The 25,148-nt window shown below is 35.0% G+C and overlaps 1 protein-coding gene across 5 annotated transcripts in view; it reads right to left on the reverse strand.

Moving 5' to 3' along the window:
• Positions 1–4,711: 4,711 nt before the first annotated feature.
• The window catches only part of grb14 (growth factor receptor-bound protein 14), a 38,360-nt gene continuing 17,923 nt past the window's right edge, over positions 4,712–25,148 (reverse strand). For all 5 annotated transcript variants that reach the window (XM_038289770.1, XM_038289769.1, XM_038289766.1 and 2 more), the window contains 12 exons: positions 21,596–21,752; positions 18,343–18,464; positions 16,931–17,005; positions 16,703–16,840; positions 15,020–15,130; positions 14,830–14,925; positions 14,448–14,510; positions 12,241–12,357; positions 11,420–11,489; positions 11,251–11,338; positions 10,744–10,837; positions 4,712–7,710 (listed from right to left, as the gene is read on the reverse strand). In XM_038289770.1, the coding sequence (XP_038145698.1) occupies positions 7,567–7,710; positions 10,744–10,837; positions 11,251–11,338; positions 11,420–11,489; positions 12,241–12,357; positions 14,448–14,510; positions 14,830–14,925; positions 15,020–15,130; positions 16,703–16,840; positions 16,931–17,005; positions 18,343–18,464; positions 21,596–21,752 (1,275 nt within the window). In that variant the 3' untranslated portion in view covers positions 4,712–7,566. The remainder of the gene's footprint in view (positions 7,711–10,743; positions 10,838–11,250; positions 11,339–11,419; positions 11,490–12,240; positions 12,358–14,447; positions 14,511–14,829; positions 14,926–15,019; positions 15,131–16,702; positions 16,841–16,930; positions 17,006–18,342; positions 18,465–21,595; positions 21,753–25,148) is intronic.

Consider the following 25,148-nt stretch of genomic DNA (forward strand, 5'->3'; position numbering starts at 1 on the left):
TCAACTACATTCTTGAAAAATGTGACTTTGTGAGATCATTTAAAAAAGAATAGAGTTGTTTATTGCATTATACTGTACATTGGATTTGGACAAACAGAAACTACAGCGCATCAGAAAACGACAGTGTGGTTAGAGCCTTCTTTGCTTGATGGAAAAAAGTATATACATCAAGAAAATAAGCAAGACTACTCATAACCCCTTTCACAATTTCAAGTCAAAAACAAAAGACACAGAAGTGGAATTTAAGTGATAAACTGATAAAAAAAATGTTTAATGACCTTAAAGCGGAAGGGGAAAAAAATCATGTTTTTGAGAAACATAAACTCTTGCTAGACATGCATTTTTTTGTCAGGTTTTCATCTGTTGTTGTATTTATCTTTATGTTTAGTTAGTCTTAATATCCCTGCTGAAGAGAGTAATCCCCAGAGTCTGATGCTTCATCCTTGCTGTGCCAAAGTGAGTAAGGCATGTTTAGAGATATCTTTTGGTTTCTCTTCATAGGTGGCATTTTGCTAGAATAACAAACATTTCCATTTTGTTTTCATCTAAACACCCTCTTCAAGGTTTAGTCTAATGTGTTTCCCAAATGCATTGTGGTAAGGTACAATCTGGACATAAGTTTATTTTTAACAGTAACTTTCTTCTTGCTGTTCTTCCATAAAAGCTACATTTGTAGATTGTATATTGAGTGGTTGTAGTGTTAAATATTTTTTCATTAAGTTATGGATCTGTACATCTGTTTTGCTGTTACTGAGGCTTGCTATGACCAGCCTAAAAAAGCCTGCCTTTTTAGGTTGCTTTACAATATAACCCTGCCTAACCTCGCCATAACTTTATGCTTGACATTTCTGCTCTGTTCTTTGGTTTTTAATATTTTGTAAACCTTTAAAGCCTCCACAGAATAGCTGGATTTATACTAAGACTAAATAATATGAAGGAAGGCTCTTTACTAATGGCACTGGATTTTATTTTGGAAATCTAGAGTAAAGGGGGTTGCATAAAGTAGCAGCCATTCAAAATGGTCCTTCCTAGTCAAACACCAGCTGAATGGCTGCCTACTCCCCTGTAACTCCAAGCAAAATCTCCTCCAGCTTCCAGCCACAGGCCTACTCCTGGGCGTTGATATTTTTTAACTCTGACGCCACCCTTTCACTGAATTACAGGGTCTGACCAGGAGATGACACTTTTCTTTATATCTTAATGTCCACAAATTATGACAGAAAGAATATTTTAGTACAAAGATTGATGTTTTAAAAAGAATTGCAGGGGACCAGCCAAGGAAAGTGGGGAAATTTTGAATGGCTACTACTGTACACATCCACACCACACATTACGGATTGATATTTTTTAAAACATTAAAAAAAAATTGCATAATTTTCCTTCTATTTCACAATGTTGAGTTTTTAAGGATTTGAAAACTCTTCAATTATATTAAGTCGGACTCTCAAAATGATTTTGATCTGTAACTAATGAAAACATTTGTTCTACTGTGTTTGGTTTGGGTAAAAGCCATGATCATCCCTGTCAATATAATGGAGAAGGAAAAAAGCAAACTTGTCACAATAGACAACATATTTATAATTAGTAAATAAACAATGTGCAAGAGTTTACAAGTTTGATGCATGATATTCATTTGTTTTTTTTTTTGTGCAAACTGTTCTTTTCATACCATAAGAAAACTAAACAGTTATTCATATTTTTTTGAAAAAATTGCTTCTGGCTTTTCAAGATCGTCGAGGGATTTTTTTTCTTTTACTAAAAACAAGTTATAATACACCAGCCTTCACCATGCTGTATTTCCCAACAAAAACCTTTGTCATTTCCTTGTGGACTTTAACCCACGTCTAAATAATTCCTCTCTGTGAACCACAAGCACAGCAAACAGCAAGGTCTTCACTTCACTAGAGATATTCAGACAATGGCCGAGGAAAAGGCAAAGCCAGATAATTTCATACACACAAGGGGAATACAACAAGAGGGGCATTTAAGAACAGTGCAAAGTGGACGGCTCTCAAGAACAGAACCTGAAGTCATAAGAGTCCAAGTGCAGGCAGGAGAAAATTCTTTACGGTGCGCTGGTGTGAGGTGTTACATACCCTGCTGGTTGTCCATGTGGGCCAAGATAGAGCGGAGACAAGATTTCTTTACTGGGAGAGATGGTGTATCCACAGGCCGTTTGAGCTGGATGAATTCATTAAAGGAAGCGCAGTCTCTCCCAGCTGCCATCTCTCCCCCTGCAGCCAGACTCCGATCAATGGCAGGAATACATCCAAAACAACATTTAGCACAAGACCTCGGAAGCAGGGGTGCATTTAAGACTTCTCTGTGTGCGCATATCTCCCCCGGATGAGAGAACTGTTTCAAAATATGTGCTTGAAGTGGAGCAGGGCAGGTATAGGGGCAATGTGTTTATATCACAACCGAGAAGATTGACAAGATATCCTTTTCCATTTTCTCTTGTGTGGGGAGTGTGTATCCATGAACATTTACTTTCATCTATGGGGCCCTCAGAAGCATTCTGCACAGATTTCTTCACATTTTCTACTGTACTAGCAGCTAACATTGTCCTGCCATTCATTAGTGTAGAAGTTACTACTTTGAAATGGCTTCTGTGACACAGATCTACTTTGCTTTAATAAGCCGTTTCTTGGTTTATTCTTCAATAATGACAGAAATCATTCTGGAGTTTATGACACTTAAAGCCCATATGTTTATATTAGTTATCTTTTCATCTCTCTGAAGAAATTTTAATAAGACTACATGAAATATTAATGTTTTAGTAGCCATTATGGTTTCATAAAAGGTAAATGTCTCTGGTTCCATCTAGTGGATAAAGGTAAAGGTGTTATTTGCAGTTGAATAGTAGAAGAGACTTGTTTAGCTTTATATTGAACAGAGAACAATAAGGTGATGTTATATAAATGTAAAAACTAATCACAGCAACTCTTACTATGCTTATTTTATGCAGTAATGTTGTAAATATCAGGTTATTTGTAAGGTCTTCAATTGTCTACATATGTAAGCAGTTAGCCTTTAAAATGAAAAAAAAAAAAATGTTAAAAATATCCCAATTTTTTTCTTCCACCAATTAAACAGAAAAAAGGAATGTCTGTAAATATGTCAAGTTTATTAATAAAATTACATGCTTTCTCTTTGTGCTGCCTTATCATAAACTTATTGTAGCATCTGACCCTTCTATTTTTCACTTACTGGTTTCAAAATAAAAAGAGCCCTCTCATTGCCTTTTCTGATCTTACAGGGAATCTTACAGGTCAGATAAAAATGCCTGACATGTGAAGCTTAATGGATTTTTAAAATGTTGTTGCACTTAAAAAAAAAAAGCAAGAAAAACTAAAATATTGGTAGCAAAGTATACAAACTGCAGAGAAGCAGAGAATCTGTATTCTCAGATTTTTCCTAAATTACCGTAACCTATGAGGCTAAAAGGGGGTGTAATAACCTTATATCACACTGAAAGTTTGAGGAAAATTTCCCTGTTTCATGATTTGTGTTTTTAGCAAAAACCTCATTAAAATATCTTAAAATCAGAGTCTGGAGAAGAATGGAATTTTATAGAAAAATGTGTTGGAACCAAGATTTGAAGCAGTTAATTAAGATCAAACAATTCATTCATTCTAGCCTTTTTTATTTTTCAAAATAAAATTGAATAGAAATGTTTATTCTCTCTTCTAAATATATTGTTGTATTGTTATTATATATTATTTGAGTATATTGTTACTTCCTAAAAATGAATGTTTCCCCCATAACATCTTGAACACAGATTTTTCAGGAAAAGCAAATTTTGTAGAACGACATAATGCTCTGTATGGGCTACACTTTAAGTTTTTCATGGTGTTGAAAAAGTATATGTTCTTTTTTTGTAATTGGCAGTAGTAAAATACAGCCAGGAAACAAAAATTAAAAAACAAAAAAATAATATGACAAGTAATGAGTTGGTTTAGTCGAAGTTGCTAGCTCGCATGTATGGAATCGGTTTATCTATCATTACTACATTATAGATTTAAAAAAAAAACATTTGAGCTTTGTAATGTTTAACCCCCCCGTTATTGAGCTAACTTTCTAAGCCAAATTTTGCCCTGCTCATTAATTGGAGACCAATACAATCTGTGCTGCTTCCTATTAAGTACCTTTCTTTGTTTAGGTAACTCATAAAACATCACTGAAATGGTAGCCTAGCCAGAAATGTAACACAGAGCGTACCATAATCCTTTTGGGGTTCAGTTTAGTCTCTTGTCAAACAAAAGTTTAACATATGGCAGAAGATCAAACTCCTGATCTTCCATCTGTAAGTCAGCTGATCTAACTCTGATCCCCAGCACCCCCCTGCTGTCAACTTATAGGTTCCAATCTTATTCATGTTATAGTATACAAAGCTGCCGAAGTATGTCAGAACACAAATCTTTCACTTAACTTAAAGAGAGGCAGCGATGCTATGTCATGTAATCTTGGTGAAATTGTTAAACAGAACACAATAAAGAGTTTGCAATATTTTATCAATCTAAAAACCAACCATGTACCTTATAAGGAATGCCACACAATCTTGTAGCCTATTGAAAGATATGAATAAAAAGTCAATTACCTCTTTGGATTAAGTATGTCTATTTCAGATGTTTACACAAACCATTTTGTTATTAAGTAAGTGACACAATGTTTAGTAAAAGAAAAAAAACAGACCTCTATAAGAAATGTGACCTAAAATACATTTTAATAATGTAGGTTTATTTAAAAAAAGTAAGAATGAATGATACAGTTTTTCCTCAGCAGAACTATTAAGATACTACAATTTAAACAAAAATATAACATATCTGATGATGTGTCTTTAAGGGCTGAGCCAAAGCAGTCATACAACTTCAAGTTACTGCTAAGGATTCATTTTAACATTACTGCTGATTCCATTATGATCAAAATCAGTTCCGCCTATTGTCTATATTTTGGCTTGAATCTACAAATTCTTAAATATACCATGTTGCTCTTGTTCTAAGTGAAGGCTCTAAATAATAAAAAAAAAAGACGTTTCTTTTAGGAAAACAGTAACTTTTCCCGAGAGGGCAGTTTCTATTAATAAAAACAAATAAATAAATAAAAAATACCAGAACAAAAAGATATGAAAAGAAAAATAAGGCTGCCCTCATCAAACAGCTGAAGCTGTGTTTTTCAGAATGCTATGATTCCATTTAAGCATGTTTTTTGGGGGAAATTGATTATCTGTTTTTGACAGATGTATAATCACAAATGTATACAGTGCAATATACTAACTACCACTAACTTTTCACTTTTCTACTTTAAAACCACAAACTTCGATGTTTTATTAGGATTTTTTGTTATAGCTCAAAACAAAGCAGTGCATAACTTTGTTATTTTGTTTCTGACATCTTGTTCTTTTTTTGCAGATGAAATACTAATAGTAGTGGGATGGAACAGTACTGGAAATGACTCAAATTAAAACATATGTTCAGCAAATCAGAGGTCATATAAGTGGAAAAAAAAGGTCCACATGTGTTTGATTTGACTTAACAATTGTTCTTTGAAGGGCTCAGAGGTTTTCTTAAAAATATTAGTGAACAAGCAGCATTATAAAGACCAAGTAACAGAGCAAAGAGTTCAGGTATAATGTATAATGAGGTTTAAAGCCACAGTTAGCTCATAAAATCTCCAAACTTTAAATGTCTAAAATAATTTTAATTAATCATCCAAACCTAGAAATAGTTTATTCAATTCTAAAGAGTCTATTCTATTATAATCTAGTAGAACAAAACCAACAAACACATGGCCATGCATCTATACTTATAGGCCAGCTAAGAAGTGCACTAATCAGAAAGGCAGCTGGATAACCCAAAGCAACTTTGGAAGAGCTGCAGAGATCATAGCTTAGGCGGTAGGAACCGAAGACGGGACAACTAATTGTCATGTTTTGCTCAAATGTCCCATTAACAGTCCACCAATTTGTGCATTCCACAAATTGTCATAAGGACAGCCATAAACAGTCTTACACGCAGGCATAGGAGGGGACACAGCAAATGTTCAAAGATGATGTACTAAAGTTCTTTTTGGTCTACATAGATAACACTACGTATGTTTGGCAGAAACTTAACATTGCACTAATAGCAGCATTTACAGACAATTTCATACTAAAAGTGACTTGAGACTAGAGCAGTTTAACTTCCAGTATCAGAATGACCCTGAATCTCCTGCCACGAGTACAATGGAATCATTAAGATCGAAGCATATTAATCCTTCCATTGTCAATCACAATGGGAAAAGATTTTAATCTTTAAAGTCTTGTGGAAACTTCTTCCCAGATGCTCACAGCTGTAGTTACAAAGGGATGAATATACTTGCAAACCACAACTATAGGACCACAGTTTCTTCCTCCTTCATAGTCTTGATAGCTTATGTTGGTCTTCCGTGAAAAAAAGTCATTGTAAAATACATAGAAGTTTGTGGTTGTAAAGTTTCACCGAGTTTCAGTCTTCTTGCATTGCATGTAAATGTTAAACAGCCTTTGGGGATATTCACACCTGGCATATTTGGTATGTTTAAACAGACCAGAGTTCATGTCCCTGATTAGTATAAACCTTTTGTGCAGGTGTGATTAGACTCATCAACACCCTGATTAGGACCATATAACCAGTCTTAGACTGCCTTTTGGAGGTATCAGTTGGTTTTCCAAAGTGTACCATGCAGTTAATTTCTGGTGAGACTCTCTAGCTAGACCTGAAGCAGTAGTAAATGTTAGACAAAAGTCAAGCCTGATCATCTTTTGCTTTGCTAAACTGCTACCAGCATTACGTGGGTTAGGAGATGCAAATCCCTTATTCTCATTCGGCTTGCAGAACGCATCCAGCAAAGCTGTTCCAAAATTAGAAACTGAACATTGCACAATATGTGTTAAATGAGTTTTACTTGACACTGATTTTTTAACTCAAGTAACAGCATAATTATGCAACAGAGAATGAAGCTGACACAACTTTAAAGATAGCTATCCTCAATTTGTGGGTATGTGCTCTGTCTCGCTCTATTTAGTGCTGTTGAAATGAAGCAATGGTTGTCACACAACTGGCTTCGTTTTTTAAGAAATAGCAGATTTGAACATAATGGAAATTGTGAAAGACAGACACCACAAATAATAATAAAAAAAAGAAGTCTGCTTATGGTCCAAACCAAACAAGCAGACCAAAAACCTTTCCTGGTTTTAATATATCAGTTAAAGTTTGTAGTTTCCCTCCCTGATATTGTAAAATGAAACAATTTAACTCTTAAGCACTGTATATGCTAAGCCTCAATAAGCAAAAAGGCAATAAGTCATGGTTACAGTCTGTGAAACAGGTTTCCCAAAATGTAGAAAATGTGACGGAGCCAGAAAACAATCTTTTTTGCAAACTGAAAGTTCTAAAATTTTGAGTTTTTCTAAAAGTGAAAAAGAAAGATGGTAAATGTTCCACTTTGTGAAAACTACAAAGTTCTTCTTCTGAAAGGCACAAGATAGAAAAGGGTGTTGAACAAAACCCAGAGTGAGCGGTGCATGGGGGTCTCTTGGGGCCCATTTCACAGGCTGATCCGGGTACAGTGGCGCTTTAGTCTGCAGGGGAGGATCCCACGGTTTAACTGGTAAAACTCCACTAACTGGATCAAGTCAGTAAATCGTGTGTGACCATCCAAAGTGTAGAACAGCTCACCGTCATCCTCCACCTTAAGTGGATCATAAAAACACACACATTCATAAGTGTAAAAAACAAACCAAGAAAAAAAAGCAAACTGTTGATTCTGTGCAGAGGTTATTTTAAATGTTTATCTGCTTTTCCCCAAGACTGTAACAATACTAAATAAACATTCATTAAGCATCACATGATGACCTCAAATATACAACTACTGTACAGTCACATATTACCTTTTGTGAGCCAGAAGACCTAGAGGCAGAAATAATCATAATCTTTTATCTCACAAAACATGTCGGAGCCAGGTCTTATGTGTACAGAATATGAAAGCAATATAATCTTTATCTTCAGTTCAATCTTTGTTTTTATGTTTTTAAAACAATATTTCAAAAGATCTTTTAGAAAAGTATAAAAAATACCTATTCATAATGATTTATGGCAATTCCTGAGGACAAATAAGGGGCTTGAGTGTCAAGTGTCCGGCTTCTAACCAACTTCACCGCTGTATGATTATGTATGACAGCTTTTAACAAAATCACGTTACCACCATTTCTATCTTGATATGTGGAATTGCAACGGTCACTATAGCAGCATAGATGGTATAACGTTATGCATAATTGTCATTGCGCTGGTTTACTGCACAGTGCACACATTCTAACAGTCATAAGGCATGATTTTTCAGGTTTATGAGTAATATCTCCGTAGTTCCTGGGCCAATCCATATGAAAAAAAAAGAATTCTACATGAATGCAAACTATTGTCGTCTTAATAAATGATTCAACATACATTAAACAGAGTAATAAGTTTGTGGATTAATAAGGGCAAAAAAAGCATCGGAGCAGTCTTTGGTTTTGCACATTTCTTCTCTGTTGGTTGACCACACAGAAATGTCACTAGCGCCCAAGGAATAGGTAATATAACTGCTGGACCCGACGTTTCCAAACATTTAGGAAAACACGGAACAAAAATTCACTGAAGCGTTTTTTGTTTTTTTTTGTTTTTTTTAGATAAGTACTGCTCTATTGCTTTTCATGAAGGATGTGGTTACAGGCCTTGTAAAGAATAGGTGATGGGTTACTTCAGGTTCAATATTGCAGAAGGAACAATTTCAAGATATTTTGCTATTTCACAGGATTGATGTTATAAAGAATTTTGAAAATAATTTCATAGATTTTATTGTTAGCGGGGTATTAATAAGCTAGTGGTCATGATTAGCTCCAGTCTATTTAATTAAATATGGAGTTCAAGTAGAATTGGCCTCTTGGTTGGAGTTGCTTGGATTGTTGAAATGTGTTGAGTATGTGTTTGCTATTGTATTTGGTGCCAAGAAAATACAGTCCATTGAGAAACAAGTTGGTAGTCACAGCTGGAGTAAATTGTGTTGATTTTAATAATTGTTAGAGTCCATTAGGGATGCACTGTATTATTTATTTTTATTCCTTGCTTCTCATTGGCAACTGATATTTCAACAAAAAGTTTTAGTAGCTAATTATATTGATTGTCTATTAATGCAACACTTACTGTAATTCCTCCAACTAAGCTTCACAATTTAAATAAGTGCAATGAACAAATTGACTTTTTAAGTTTCGTAATTTACTTGTTGTTCAATATTATGCATGTGTTTGGTGAGAAGTTATGAATATGGTAGGATTTCCATGCAGAGGGCTGTGACTCAGGTTTTTTTTTACACATGACGTAGGTGAACACATCACTGAAGTGTACAGGCTATTTATTACCACCATCTACTGGGCTTGGATGTAATTCTACAACTAGTAGTGTCCAATTTCTTAGTGAGAAAATATTCCCTTACACTTCCCTCACTGAGTGTACTTCACTGTGGAGGAAACTCACTGGAATGTTCTCAGAAAAAAGTGAGAGAAATGCGACTTGGATTAAAAGTCAATCAAACTCTATTGAGATTTAGTTAACCGACAAAAAAGTACACTTTTTTCTTAATGTTTGCTTTTTTGTGTTAAAGTTGGTTAAAATAATTCTCCTTTATAAGACAGTTTGAAAATGTGTTAATGTTACTGAGACTTTATCAGTGTATCTTTTCATTTGTCACCAGAAAACTGTCTGAATTTGGCATTAATTTGGAGAGACTCTCACTTTCGCATTTCTTTTCCTTTTTTTCTGATTTGTTTTTCCACTTTTCCCATTTTAAGGTAGCCCATACCTACAAAACACAAAAAAAATGTAAATGCTGTTTTTGTTTTTTATAGGTTACTAAGTTAAAATGGGTAAAAATTAGTAAAACATTAAAAGTTATGAAAAACCACATGGGGTATTTGGTCTATTGCAATTAAATTGCCTTTATTTTATATGACTTGGTCATATTATGTCCTATCTTGTGTTATTTGGAAGCCTGAAAATATGAATGTTTCTTGAAATAAATGAGTGTACCATGAAATCAGTAGATCTAAAACCTGAGGAAAACATTTCTCTAGCCATTGCTGATATTGGGCTAAATTTCAGGTAAAGGAGTAGGGCAAACACCAGCCCTCTACAGTAAAAGACCAGATGAACATTGAAATCTATTACTCTTTTTAAATTCAAAAGTAAGTTTGGTAATACTGAAGTAATTTCACCAAATAGTAAAATGCTTTTTTTTTTTTTTATGAATGGTAGATTAACTCACTGACATGGCCAGCATTGTTAAAATTAGAAAACAAAAATGTTGCATGACGAGTTTCCCTCCTTCAAAGCTGTGAAGTGTTATACTAGAACCATTTTGATGAAGAACATATTTTTCTATTTTGTTGGATTTAAGGCCTCAAATGACTCAATGGGTACAAATGTCTGTAAAGATCTTTAATTTTCTTATTTGTGGTGTTTTCTGGGTCATCGTACCAATTTTGATCTGGACAAACTGTGCCACTAAATAAAGAAACATTACATTTTGAGCTATATTCTGAATATAAATATGTTAAAATATTTTTTGACACATATCTATAATTTGTTCTTCCTTTTATCTGATTCATCATTCTGAATTTTTAAAAGCATCCGTACCTAACCTTTAATTAGTAGACAGTAACTTAGATCAACTTAGATGGTTAAATGTACTTACTGGTACAATTTGAAAGTGTTTGATTTTCTGCATGTGACACAGTGAGAGAACAAATGTCTTCGGGTTGCTTTGGCTGTCCCTCAGCAGAAATACTCTGGAAGAGGAAGAAAGGAAGTATGTGCATTAGAATACAACTATTGAAATCTATTAATACCAACGGAATTTTAATTTATCTTTGTCTGATGAACAGAGACGACAATAAAGATTATTGTCTAAGTTGCCCTAGAAAACATAGCATTGGAATTTTACCAAACAACAACCATATTACATACAAAATATAGCAATTACAATGGCTATGATTTGTAAATAATATACTGTACACTTTTGTCTATTGCGGATAATATGTCTAAGAGTTAATACATTTATATATACTGCAACACTTGCTCTTTTCTAAGTAGATTGGAGTAAAAAAAGCCTCACTAGATGATTGGAACCAAGACATCACCTTAGCTTTAGCATCCCAATGGTGTTAAGCAGGAAAATATAAATGAAGAGTTGACCATTTACCCATCAATAGGACCCTGCTGCATAATTAGACGCTGAGCCTCGTCTCGAGACATTTTGCCATGGAACCATGGCTGAACCAAGTGGATAGCTGAGGCATGATGATTTTGAATTAGTGGTTGTATTTCATGTGTGTACATATATGAGGCAGATAAAGGAGTATCTCACATACCTAGGTTTGAAACGGAAGTCTGTGTGGAGGAGGGGCTCCCATGGCAACTCAAACGGTGGCAGCTTTTCCTCTGAGGGAGACATGAGTTATGGCCACAATAAAACTGGCAATAATGTTAATATGCCGTTAAACTGTTTTCTTTCTCCCTCGAATTGCTCTTCTAGCTTTGTGAAATGGTTTTGATTAGGTCCTTACCAAAGTATGTATACTTCTGTCATGTGACCAAAAAAAGAGACTGAAAATTCCATGCATAAATCCTTTGCTCTAAAACAAGCAGACCAAATTGAAAAAGACTCCTGAACTCCTGAATAATTGCCTCTAATTTAAACCTGTTTTGTGGCATTTTCTAAAATAGCTCAACCTCTGTCAAATAAGATGGATAACATTTAGAGCATTTCTTGTATTAAGGCCAGAAATCAAATTTTGGTCTCAAATGACCACTTTACTGTCATACATCACTATGTTTGCGGTATCTCATGTATAGCCTGTGAAAAGCTACATATTATATTTTCTTCTGGCTGTCTCTTAACCAATGCTTTCTTCTTGCCACTCTTTCATAAAAGCCAGTTTTGTGGAGAACATCACTGATATACTGTTTATCCTTTCAAAAGATTATCACAACTGAGTTGTAAATTTCGACAGTTCCTCAACTAACAGATTACTCCCTCATACACTTCTTCTTACTTTTTTTTAGCTAAGTTTGAAACAGTAATAAGAGTTTTAAAAAGTCCTTTTGTCCCCTTTTGCATCTTCCCCCAATGTGGAATCTGAGAGTAAGTGAGCAGACGGAGGGAACAAATAAGGTGAAAACCTTGGCTCACCCTCCACGTCAGGCCTTCCTCCAATGCCACAGACAGAGCTTCAGAAGGGTTCTCGATCACTCGTGTTTTCTGACCAGAAAAGTCCATGGCTACCAGCGAGTTCTCAGAGATGCTTCTCTGAAATGGCATAGAAAACAAATTGCTTCATAGATACTTAATAAAATTTACATTAGTTCATTTTTCTTTTTTTAGGATATTCTAAACAACATTTTCCAAGAAGCAAATAAAAACATGGGTCACAAAATAAAATCAATATTATTATTTCTGTATTAAATCCTCTATAGAGTATGGAAAGTTTAAAGGCTTCCTGCATTGTGGCATTGTATTGCCACCTAGTGTCTGTGTAATGTGACTCCATCCTCATCATTTCTAGATAATTCCAGACATGAAGCTCCATTGAAAAGGGATTAAAGTGGCTTTGGAAAGAATGACACATGGACACGTATTACTCTTTAAACTCTCATAGATAGAGTGCCTTCAAATAACTACAGAGTCAAGAAAATTGTCCTTCTGAAGATTACTTTAAAGCTTTCAGCTGCAACACTTATTGTCATTCCTCTGACTAAGCTTCACAATGTAAATAAGTGCAATGAACAAATTTTGTGTTTTATTTTACAGCTTCCTATATCATTCCTGAAAGGTATAAAATGCCATAAATACCCATCAAAAATGGTTGCATTTTTTCTAAAGATATCATGTTAACTATACATAAAATGTCATTAACCTGCTTGGCATCTATTTGATTCACATACTTTCCAGTCTTTCTAGCAAATCCTCTTGGCTATGTTTGCTGGGAAGTATTTGAAGCCACGACAGCAGGAAAAAAACAGATGAGCTGTCAAAATGTGAGAGCAGCTGATCATGATGTATTTTTAGAAGGCTGCCCGTTCACTAGCATGGCCATCACCTATAAATAGATTTTGTGTGCTGCTTCAGTAAAGTTTTAGGCTATTCTGAGGGACAAAGTCCACATTTAAACGATAGAAGGTTCCTTACATGCCCAACAAATTTATATCATGCTTTTCTTTTTGTATAAAGTAAGTGTTTTTAAGTCTGTGCAGACTGATCTATTTAAACAGAAATCAAAACAGAAATAGGCCTACAAAATATTACCAGCTTGTAAAGCTACAATAATAATAATAAAATCTTCAGAAATTTATGCGACATGGCAATATTTTATATTATGGTAACTACAGTTTACTCAAGTTCAGACAATCACTTATTTAAAATCTTTTGGCCAAATATATTGTTACAGGAAAAACCCATTAGGAGGGGATCTAATAAAAGAAAGTAACATGAAAATTGAGCTTTTAATAACTTTTTGTTGTTTTAGTTAGGGTTAAATTATTTATATTTTAATATCACATATCAGTCAATTAAACCACAGTATGTACAAAAAGAGGTTTAAATAAGGAGAACAAAACCGAAATTATTAAAAACGGAATTATCTTGACCTAGATAAGAAAATACTGTATAAAAATGTCTCTTTTGTCAATTTATGAATTATCCGTAGTGAATAACACTACATATGATTCTAATAATGATATTAGAAACTTTTAAATAAATACTGCTGAACAGCACAGATGGGATAAATGATATCAAAAAGTAACACACTTTCATGAAGTATGGAAAAATATAAAAAACAAAGTTACTTACATCTATCTCTCTCAAAAGGGTTACAAAGTCTTTTTAAGGCTATTGGATGTCAGTAAACCACAGTGAGTCGCTAGGCACAAATAAAGAAAAGCAGAGGTGGACCTATCCAAAAGTCACTGGCCTACCAAGGTTACTCTGAGAGCACAATTGTAATTCCCCCAGGTTGTAACAACCTCACTTACCTTAAGTAATGGCAGATTAGTATTTAACAATAAAAAAGAGACTGGCCATTGCTGATCACTTTTCTAATCTCACTTTTCCCCAGAAAACATCCCAATGATAAAATGAAAATGATGGGTAAAAAAAAAAGGTACAAAATGCTGTAGGGATAATTTTACCAGTATGCAACCACCATGAAGACGGTTCTGCATAGCTAGGACACAAAACAAAGACCTACATAAGGCCCCAGTGATAACCACTGCACATATATTTAGTACTTCAGTTTTTGTACAAACTGGCATATTGAGAAACCTTGCGTTCTGCACTGCTTCTTAAGAAGCAGGCATACTCAAACCATGACCTGCAATTGTAGAACAAACACTTCAGCTTACCACTGGTGAGGCTTTTTGCTTCTGGTGAGGCTGGATGAAATTCTGATAAAGTTGCATCCCAAACTGAAAGATAAAGAAGGTTAATAAATATCACATTGCATGTAATCTTCAAACGTATTCATTAGTGTTGCAGAGAGACAAATTCATTTTATTAATGACTCTTGGTTTTTTATTTACAAAGAAGTGTGACTGACTAATGCTTTAAACTGCTCCACCAGATATCCTAACAACAGACACATGCAGAATCTATCGAGAGGAAATGCTAATCCAGCATCACTCAATAGTTTCCCTTGACCTCTTTCCAAAGCTAAATCTGATTCTAGCTCTGACTCAGCATTCCTCTTCTAAGACATGAGCCACGGTTATTCATCATCAAGCCAACCTTTAACAAGCGCATGGCTGTGATCCAACAGGTCCTGGTCTGCTCATCATCAGCACAAAGCAGCTTCAAATCACGAGCTGAACTGCACTTTGTAGCCTGCAGCGCGATGTTCACAGACAGAGTATTACAATGTGTGAGAAACTTTGATAAATTACTTACTGCATTTAAAAAAAAAACAAATAATTATTACCTTAACACAGAAAGCAAACTCTGTTGGTGCCCCATGTGTTTTTTTGGCAGACAGAACGGTGTAAATGTCACTGTCAGTGAAGTCAGCAAAAAACTGAAGATGCCTTGGTTCCTGTACAGCAAAGAGAGCTTATTGTTGAGGCAAAAAAAAATGGCTGGTCTTGTTAAAAATGTTGTGTAAATTGTTAGAAAATCCTAATATTAATGAAACTGCCAATGTGATAAACCCTAAGACATAACTTTTCAGAAGTATTTCCAATGTACTTCAACTTTTCATATTTCATAATATTACAGTACAACCACAAATGTCCTTCTACTATTAAACACTATGTTGTACATAGCTGTCCAGTGTAAAGAAAAACACGAGGGACTTTTTGAAACATTTTAAAATAATACATCCTGTAGCCAGCCTTTGCACAGTCTAACTGTTCAAGAGTGGTAGGTTTGCTTTTTAAGATCAATTGTTTATAGCTTGAGCTTTATATTATCTCCAGTCGTCTCTCTACTGTGTGTCTTGGTCCTCGGTTTGTACTATGATAGTTAACCTCTGAACTCCTCTTATACACAGGCGTGATTTAAAGGTGAGTTCTGGAGCCAATTGGCTGATCTGGATTTTTTGTGGTGTCAGAGGTGTCCCATTTTTTTTTTGTATTTTTATTTGCAATAGGAGTTTGAAATTTTTTTGTCAACCTAACACTTATGCACTACTTGGTGTTGGTCGGTCTTAAAACAGGTTGTTGGATTTAAAATAAGGAAAACTTTACAAGATATGAGGAATGGAGACATGTTTCAGTTTAATACACATGTACTGTATATGCCAGTGTTAGACGTTTTAATTTAGGTGTATGTCAATATGATTAATGGAGTATAATTTTTAATAAATAAAATCCCTTTAGGACATTTCTTTAGAGATAAGGTGCAGACTTAAGAGCTAAAGATGCTTATAAAAGAGAATATGAAAAATCGCAATTGTGAAGCATAAACTGAATTTTTATTTAAGAAACACACCTGTGTCTGTGCTTGTGTTTAGATAAAACTTATAATTTAAGAGATAAATTTAGACAAATGACAGTATCAATAGGTACATTGTGTCAAAAATACCTCTGAGTTAAAAAAGCTGAAAGAGTTTCATTGTTCTGCTTTCGTGTGACCTGCTGTCCCTACTTCCTTATTTAAAGTAATGCTTCAGCCATTAATGTCTGTGCTGACTGAATAGCCAAAACAGACGTCATACCAAACCTACCTGTACTTTAACAACAGAAGACCCACTGTTTTAAGAAATGAAAGCAGTTGAAAAGTGGGTGTGCTAGCATGGCTGCAGCCTATAAGATTCACTTGTCAGCAGCAAAGAAAGTATGGTTTCCACTGTAGCTGACCTCAGAAAAATCAAGCTCAACCTGCTTTGGTGTCTTTTTCAAAACGTGTTTGGTGTACATGCAGCCATTAAGCTAATTATCAACTGATCGCATACTGAACAGTTTTCCAAATGCAAATTCTTTACTGCCGTTTTGACGCTTCTTTGGACTTATTGCACACAATCTAGATAAAACTAAAAGCCTTTCATACAAATGGAATCATTTTAGAACTAAATTAGACTTTTTAAAAGTCTAATAATTAAAATATACTTAAAAAAAGTGAAAAACTTGAATTCATTCTTTATGACCTAATTATTAACGTTACCAACCTTGGAAGTCCCCTTAGTGGAGAAGTAAAGCCCTGACCTCCGTAAAACAAAATAGAACTTCTTCCAGGACTTCTTGCTTTGCTCTTTGACATGAAGGTGGCCATGGATCTCAGGACAAGTGCTGGATTTGAGGAAGGTCTGTTTGAATAGAGAAACATTTGACCATCCATATATCATCATTACCCTGGTAATAAAACCAGAGTTGTGCATTAAGAAAAAGATTCATACCTCAATGAGCTCAGAATGATCCACGATGTCATTAGTTTCCGTGGAGATGGAAACCATGTGATCTGGGAAAAAGTCCTATTGAATTTAGCAAAATTTGTTTGACATTAATTCATGTTTTTGACTATGATACAATGTGTGTGACCTAGTGGCAGTTTTTGATAAAGGCTTGTGGGCTACTAAGGTGGCATTAGAAATGGGTGAACAAGCACCTACAAAAAAAACACTTGTCTGTCATGACAAATCCTTAAAGTTACCAATGATCCAACGTACAGTAGGTGTCTACAGCCTCTTTTCTGTTTCCACGACTTTTAGTCATGATCTACAATACTAAAAGCCTTCCATGCATTTTGACACGTTTACGCCAGAGTAGTTTTGACTTCCCCGGGACAGACTTCACTAGATAAAAGTTCCTGGTCAGAGGATAGGACTTCCACATTAGCCTGGGATTATGAGTGGTGAGCTAAAAAAGGGACTCTCAAATACAAGGTCAATGGATGATGAGAACAGTATAGGATGTCATTAAATTTAACAAATTAGACTTCCTGTCATACAAATATGCAAACATCACAATGTTTATGAGGTTTCCAGCATCCAAAGAAAATAGCTGATTCCTGGCACATTGTTTTTAAACTCTTACTAGCTTTATCCAATAAGTGATGGATACACAGCTATAAATTAGCCAGATGATTTCTAATGGTTTTGTTTAGTGTATTTCAGTATTCAATTTGTCTCTAAACAAATCAATTTGGCTGAGATTAAATTTCAGGTTTCAGAACAGGATAGTTTTATTTTGACTTTAATGTGTTAAGAGAGAGCTGGGGAGTACATTTGAAGATGAACAACTCTCTTATTTTAAAGAAATGATTGTCACAATGGTACAAATGATAAAGTTCCTGAAGGATTAGTAAACAAAAAAAACACATGGATCAAAAGTTAGAAATCCTTTTCCACAGCTTCATATCTGTGCTTCTTGCTATTACAGTTGCTAGGCTACAGAGGTTATGCCAGGGTAAGTGCAGGGAGAGCTGGTGATGCATTTGGTTCTTTTTAACGCTATCAGATTGACTAAAGGTACAATGCAGTTTTGTTGTCAACCTTTACAAAACTTTTTTCATGGCTTGTCAGATCAGTGAAAACAAAGACGCAAATTACCTGGTATTTCTTTCACCCAGGTAAAAAAAAATCTCAGGTAATTATGTCTTGTGACTCTATGTCAAAAAGAGGTCATGGGGAGTTCCTTCATTGCTGCCAGGAAACAGGAAACAATTTTATTTGCTTTGTGTTAAACTACAGCATTATGTCCCAAAACGGAATTTACTGTATAACAAGCTTGTCCAGTTTGCCATTCATACAAAAAACACCACTGGTCTAAAAGCTTGATCATTTTTAGTAAAATCATTTGACATACTTACCAGGGGTTTCTTAAAGAATTCATATTTGGCATAATTCTTCCTAAAATACAGCCGACTGTCTGTGTCCATCCCTCTGCCTGATTGCACGTCCATTACATATTCATGATCTTCTATGGTTCGCTCTGGGGAAAACACAGGGGTAGAACAAAATTCACAGTTTAATGAAAGATAGTTTTTAACACGCATCTAACCATTTACAGAAAAAAAGGTATATTATTAGACTTAGACAGATTTTGTCATTTCGTTTACACAAGTGTAAAACAAAAAGAAATTTTGTTCGGAACAGCTTTATGGACAATTTCATCATTTTAAAAGTGCAGCCTTGAAAAGTTTAAATATTCTCAATGGAAAATTATTGGTTATTTAAAAATAAAGGTCAAAAGGTTGATAGATTAATTCAATACATTGTTTAATATGTCCCCTTACTTCTTTGTATGGCCTTATCAGAAAGCACATTTCTGACATAAAAAATGACTGTATATGAAAATAATGTTTTAATCAATGTCTTTATTTTAGAGATTCACCAAAAAACTAACGTTCAATAGTCATCGTTACCCAGCAACAACAACAAAACTCTTCAGTATGGAAACAGCTACTGAATGAAGACAATTCTGATTTAGTGTCAGCAATTTTAACTTTTGGCAAGGTGTTTTTTTACTAATAAATTAAAAAGAACTACAAAAGTTGTAAGACAATCTTTTTATGTACATATTTTAATATAAGGTGCAATCAAATTTACATGTGCAAGTCACTTAGCAGCACATGCATTTTTTTTTTTGCCCATGACTAAGCTGCTTAAATGTATCGACAGAGCATGTGCACAGAAAATACTTACCACCTGCAAAGTTGTTTTTCAAACCTTATAATGATTGAGGGTGTAGGCTTTGCATCTAAAATTATTAAGTTTCAAAGTCAGGTACAAACCCACATGCAAAACTTTCTGTGGCTATTGTAGCCACAAAGGAGGCATCTGTATAATGACAGATAAAGAGAGATTATTTTTGCATGAAACATATTTGCACTGTGAGAAACAGCATGAGTAGAGTAATATTGTTTAGGGGGGGAAATGTCTGCTCAGACCTGCATAAAATAATCCAGCTGGAGAGCAGTCTTGGTGCAAAGAAAAACAGACTGTACTTTAGTATTGTAGCATATTTTTATAAAAAACATAAAAATAAATATATATTAACAGCCACATGTGAGCAACAACCACAGATCTTGTAGATCATCAAAGATAATTTAAAAAGCTAATAGAGGTATAAGGGTGCCTGAAGGTGCACATCCCTAACATTTGGAAAAAGATTTTTTTTCTCTTCTTCTCTCACAATGTTTCCTTTAAGGTTTCTAAATAAAGCACACTTGTTTTACTAGATTATTATTGGTCTACCTATTTGCAGTATATCAGCCCAAGCAGGTGTTTTGAGTTTTTAAAAAAATAAAATTTTTCAAAGTAATTGCAATTTTTTAAGTAATAACTTTTCAAACAAATAGCATACCAAAAACCTTAATGAGGTAGCATAAAAGGAATAAATAATGGATTAATTGTATTTTTTTAGATCTCATATGTTCGTCCTCCAAGAGAAATTTGTATCTGCAACAAGGAGTTGCCTTCACTCAACATTTTTTTAATTAGTAAAAACACAACATTGGTTCCCACCATATTAAATAAAAACAGACAGCAGAGCGTACAAGATTAGGGCTGCAACAACGAATCGATAAAATCGATAAAAATCGACGTTTAAAAGCATTGGCAACGAATTTAATCATCGATTAGTTGTGTCGCGCGATTAATGCGTCATCCGCCGCCGCCGTCATCCCGGGGAAGAAAAAAAAATATGGCGGAGCGAGTCAGCGCCGCAGTTGCAGTGTTGCCAACTCAGCGACTTTTCAGACCCCTCCAGCGACTATTTTTTTAAAAAGCGACTAGCGACAAATCTGGCGACTTTTTACGGTGTCACTGGCGGCTTTTGGAGACTCTTACGTGAAAGCATGTATCGTTCCTACTCTTGTCCTCCAGCGGCAGCTGCTGCCGTGGGGCGCCTCCCCCATCCCAACGCCTTTCTCCCTCTCCCACAAGAATCCCTCTCAGCGCTGCAGTCAGAGCCGCAGGATTTTAGTGAGGAGTTTACCCTCAGCGTCCAGACTGCAAATGAAGCGCGCATGCCCCGGGATTGACGGCGCAAATTGATCACAATAATTAAAATAGCCTGCGCTTTGTAAAGTGAAAAAAGTCGTAACATGCAACTTTTGTAAAAAACAAATGAACATGGCACGGAAGCACCACTGTTATGACGCAGCACCTGAAAAGAAAACACGTTGGAGCCTTCAATGGCAGTGAAGAGAGCTGATCAGCAGGATGAGTAACCATGTTTGTTTCATTTTAAAGTGGGGAAACGTAAGTTAGTTTCTCAGATAGCTCATCTGATGCTTTCCTTAGCTTGTTAGTAGGTTACAGACAGTGATAAGGTTGGCTTCTTATTTTACTTTTAATTTCATTTGAATTAGCTTAAGCAGCGTTTATATTTTCTTTATAAATAAATAAATTTGCAAATTATGAGGGCAAGGCTTTTAAAGTTTAAATCTTCTGGCAAAGAAAGTAAAGAAGATCCTGCAATTTATGGAAGTAAAGCAGAATAAAATCCAGCAAGATCAGTAATATGTCAATTAATTATCTGCCACATTCCCATGTAAATATCTGTCTTTGGAGGATGTGTTTTTTTAACACCCCTAGTTCTCTCATTTTTATTCCAAATACAATTTATAATTTGAATCACAGGGCTATTTTTATCTCTATGGTTAAGTATTTTCTTAAGTAGCAACTTTAACTGCTATACTTTCCTGTCTTAAAAGGCAGAACTCTTCTAGTCTAAAAAAAACTCATTTGTTGAAATGGGGGGGGCCTATTGTTTGAACCCCTTAGGGGCTTTTAAAAACAAAAATGTCTTTTTTTGCGCTTTATGAAACAAAGTACCCTATATTTTGTGGATGTACAGCTACATTTCTCATGTAAGTTTGCATAGTTTTAACACAAACATTTATTTTTCATATAGCACCAGTACAGTTAATGAGAAACCTGTACTTGTGTGCTTGTTTGTTCTGTCTAAAATGTTTATTTTGGAATAAAGAGGTTAATATAAAAAAAATATTTTGTGTCCGATTCATCGATTAATCGAAAAAATAATCGTCCGATTCATCGATTTTCAAAATAATCGTTAGTTGCAGCCCTATACAAGATACAAGAAAGAAATCTTACCTATTCCCAGCTGGGTCAGATGATCAATAAGCGTCCAACTGTGGTCATCAATGCAGTGAGTTTTCAGGACAAATAGCTGGCATATGTCCCTTGCAGTGACATCAGTTGGAGCTTCTACAGCTTTGCTGGTGTTGTTTTCATCATAAACTTTAATGACCTGAAAAAAATTTTTTTTATTTAGACAAAATTCCAAACAGGCAACAGGCAACTCTTCACAACCAGGCCAACAAAAAATGTAAACGAGATGTTCTGAAATTATTAAATACACTAGAGTCTGGAATTAAATGTAATACGTTTTAAAACTCATCAACTTTATATTAGTTTCATAAAGCACAGTAAAACATGTAAATGATAATTGAGAATGTAAAAAATTATCACTAATATGGAGAAACTATTTTTTATCTACTACATGTTGGAGCAGAAAATGTTGCAGTGCCTGGGTAAGCTTTGAAACCATAGAGCCAAACTGAGTCCTCACCATTGCAAAGTTTTTCTCCCTTTGATTAACAACATAATAGGGACAGAGTTTCTCACTCTTTGTGTTTCCACTTTATCAAGCTGCATGGCAAAACCTGGTAGCATTGCACTTTGCAGCTGCAGACACATGCATCATTAGGGTACCCGACTCACACACTTGCATCTTCTCTCCTCCAGTAAGAGCAGCAAGAGTCACTGGTACAACTTACCAATCAGTGGTAGGTTTTCTTTAAAATGCTCTAAAAACTCAAGATCATTTGCTAAGGAGATGGTCAAACTGGTTCGAAAATCTGAAAAGTTATCGAAGAGATTCTTCATACAATAGCATGACCTTTTCATGCAAAACCTAATAGTTGTCAGTCTTTTCATTCGGACATTCAGGAACAGATTCCAAGATAAGCAAAGCTTTGAGCTGAATAAATAGTCCAATTATCCTGTTTAAATTATGTCAGCATTACATGATGCAGTAACAAAGATTTCATTCATACTCAGTCATGCCAGTGTGGATAGACTACAACAGATTTACATGTCCAAGCATACAAAGTAGACAACAAGTCAGCCAAATCCAGCTAAAGCTAGTGCTACAGATGGAAAGGTCCCCTGGTTATCAAAGACCTTTTACATATTAAGCAGACATTGTATAAAGAATCACAAATGCACCACTAATGTGAACTAAATATAATAAAGCATTATGACATGAATTGCTATTAACGATTTTAAAACCATGGTTCACAAAATAATTGTACAGTAAGTAATATGGTGGGCTCCAAAAGTATTCATACTTCAATTCAAATGATAGAGAATTGTTTATAATACACCATTAAGCTGTGTTTTATTTGTTTCCAATACAAATCCAGCTGTTCTGTGAAAACCTGAGAGATTTGTTAGAGATCAGCAAAACAGCAACTTCAAAGATTATGAAAATGCATACAGATCATTCAGAGAGCTAGAAAAGTTGACTTTCTATTTGGTAGAAAGCAGAAAATCCTAAAAAACAAATCTCTTCCACAGTATGACTCTTAAAGAAACATTGCACTATGGAACTGCCTTTCTCCGATGGAAAAAAATGGTTAAAAAAAAAGAGGTATGGTACGAGGTGGCAAAAGATTTCACACTGAAGAAGAGGCTTCACTTCCATGTGTTCAACAAACCTAAACCAATCAGACCTACAAAGAAATTATTCACATAAAAGCATATTCATGTGTAACAATTGCCTAGTCCAGACCAAAAATCTTAAAACGTATATTTTTCAAGGAAGAATGGGGAAACAACAACAAAAGCTGTATTTAGTTACGCAAATCATAGGTCTTGTAGCTGTAAAAAAAAAAATGTCCTCACCTCAAACTGAAGTTTATTTGATGAATAATCTAAAAATGCATAATTGTCCTTCCACTTTGCAATTTCCTTACTATCAAGTGGTAATTGAATACAGTAAATTCTTTAAAAATTGTATGCTGTAATGTTAGTTATGTGGCAAAATGTGGAAAAGCTGTTTGAATACTTGTGCAAAGTTTTACAACTGACAAAAACATATTTTTTTCTTTAAATTTAACAAATATATTCTGTAATATGACTTCATAGTAATGACTCAAAGTAATGGGAATTTTATCTTATATCCATCTCCAACACTTTTGAGCCTGAACATTTCAGAAACTATTGAGTTATTGATTAAGTAAAGAGAGGCTACATCCATCTTAAATTGTTTATAAGTACATTGTAAGCCAAGATAAGTCATGGTAATTTTCTAATTTGAATACCTATAAGCATTAACAACCCACAGTTAAAATACAAAACAAAAATAGACACCCAGAAGAACCAGTGATCTAATCTGATGATCTGACAAAACGTCTGGCCGAGCCGATGAGTGAAACATGGTGCAAAGCATTGCTACATTACCTGCTGTAAAGTCAGCCCGACAAGTCAGAGTACTGTATAGTGAGATACTTACCACATGGCACTAAATATAGTCTCATTGAATACAAACTCCTCCATTAGACCTTCTTATCTCAAGGGCAGTACAGTGTGTGCCATTTTGCCAATTAGCCTCCTAAGTTTGAACCTTGAAGCACACTCTCGCAGCTGTGGTTTTGTCACTTCGTGGTGAGAAGGTGAGGAGCTGGCCTCCAGCCTGGACTTAGACAACTATCAGAATTATCCCCCCACACTTCTCCCCAGTCATGTTAGAACACTGGAAAAAATGATGGTTTCAGATTCCTGCAGGGCTTCACAACCAGCTGCTGCTTATAACGACCACAGGCAGTTGTATTGCCAGCTCAGCCTATGGTAGCAAACCTACCATCTCTACTACAAGGTAGTGGAAAGCAATAGCTAGAGAGATATAATAACATAGATTGGCAGATAAATAATTGAAAAAGGTCATCATGTAGCAATTATGGAGCCCGGTTACGTATAGCTTTGCGCATCAAAGTTGCTGCTGGAGGGAATTATGAGTTTCGTCGGGTGGATAAAAGCTGAGTTTTTTTGTATCAATTTAGGAGAATCCTTAGTAGTCATGCTTAATGTCAAAAGGGAAATTAAACAGCTTTTACAAGGCAGGAGTAAAAAACAGGCATCACATTTCTTAACCAGAACCCTAAAAACCATTATTTGCTACAACATCCAAGATAACTTTCAGCAGTCAGAGTTATATATTAAGCAATAGTTAGAGTTATATGTAAAACTACCTCTAGAAAACAGAGAAATTGGAACGTGTAAAGATAAGATAAAACAAAGTTACTGGATAGATGTATACAAAAATCATAAGTAGATCCGAAACTAAATTATTCCTTGAAAGGTGCTTAAGATGGACCTCATCTAGCACTTTTTGAAATGAAATCTAAATCCAGAGCAGAAACTGACGTTAGCATTTCAGAAAAACCGGCAATATCTAAGAAAACTGGAAATCCATGCTTGATTACCTACCCGCTGATGTAGACACAGAGGTGTGATGGCAGGCAAAGTTACTCTTCTTGCATGGAAATTCATGCTTCATGCCTTTCACGCCAAACGGAGGAGAAGATAAATACCCAATCCATTCAGTATTTGAAGGCTAGTGGGACTTAAAGCTGTGATTTTA

This window comes from Cyprinodon tularosa, unplaced genomic scaffold, assembly GCF_016077235.1.
Source record: "Cyprinodon tularosa strain WSP-4 unplaced genomic scaffold, ASM1607723v1 ctg271, whole genome shotgun sequence".
NCBI lineage: Eukaryota > Metazoa > Chordata > Actinopteri > Cyprinodontiformes > Cyprinodontidae > Cyprinodon > Cyprinodon tularosa.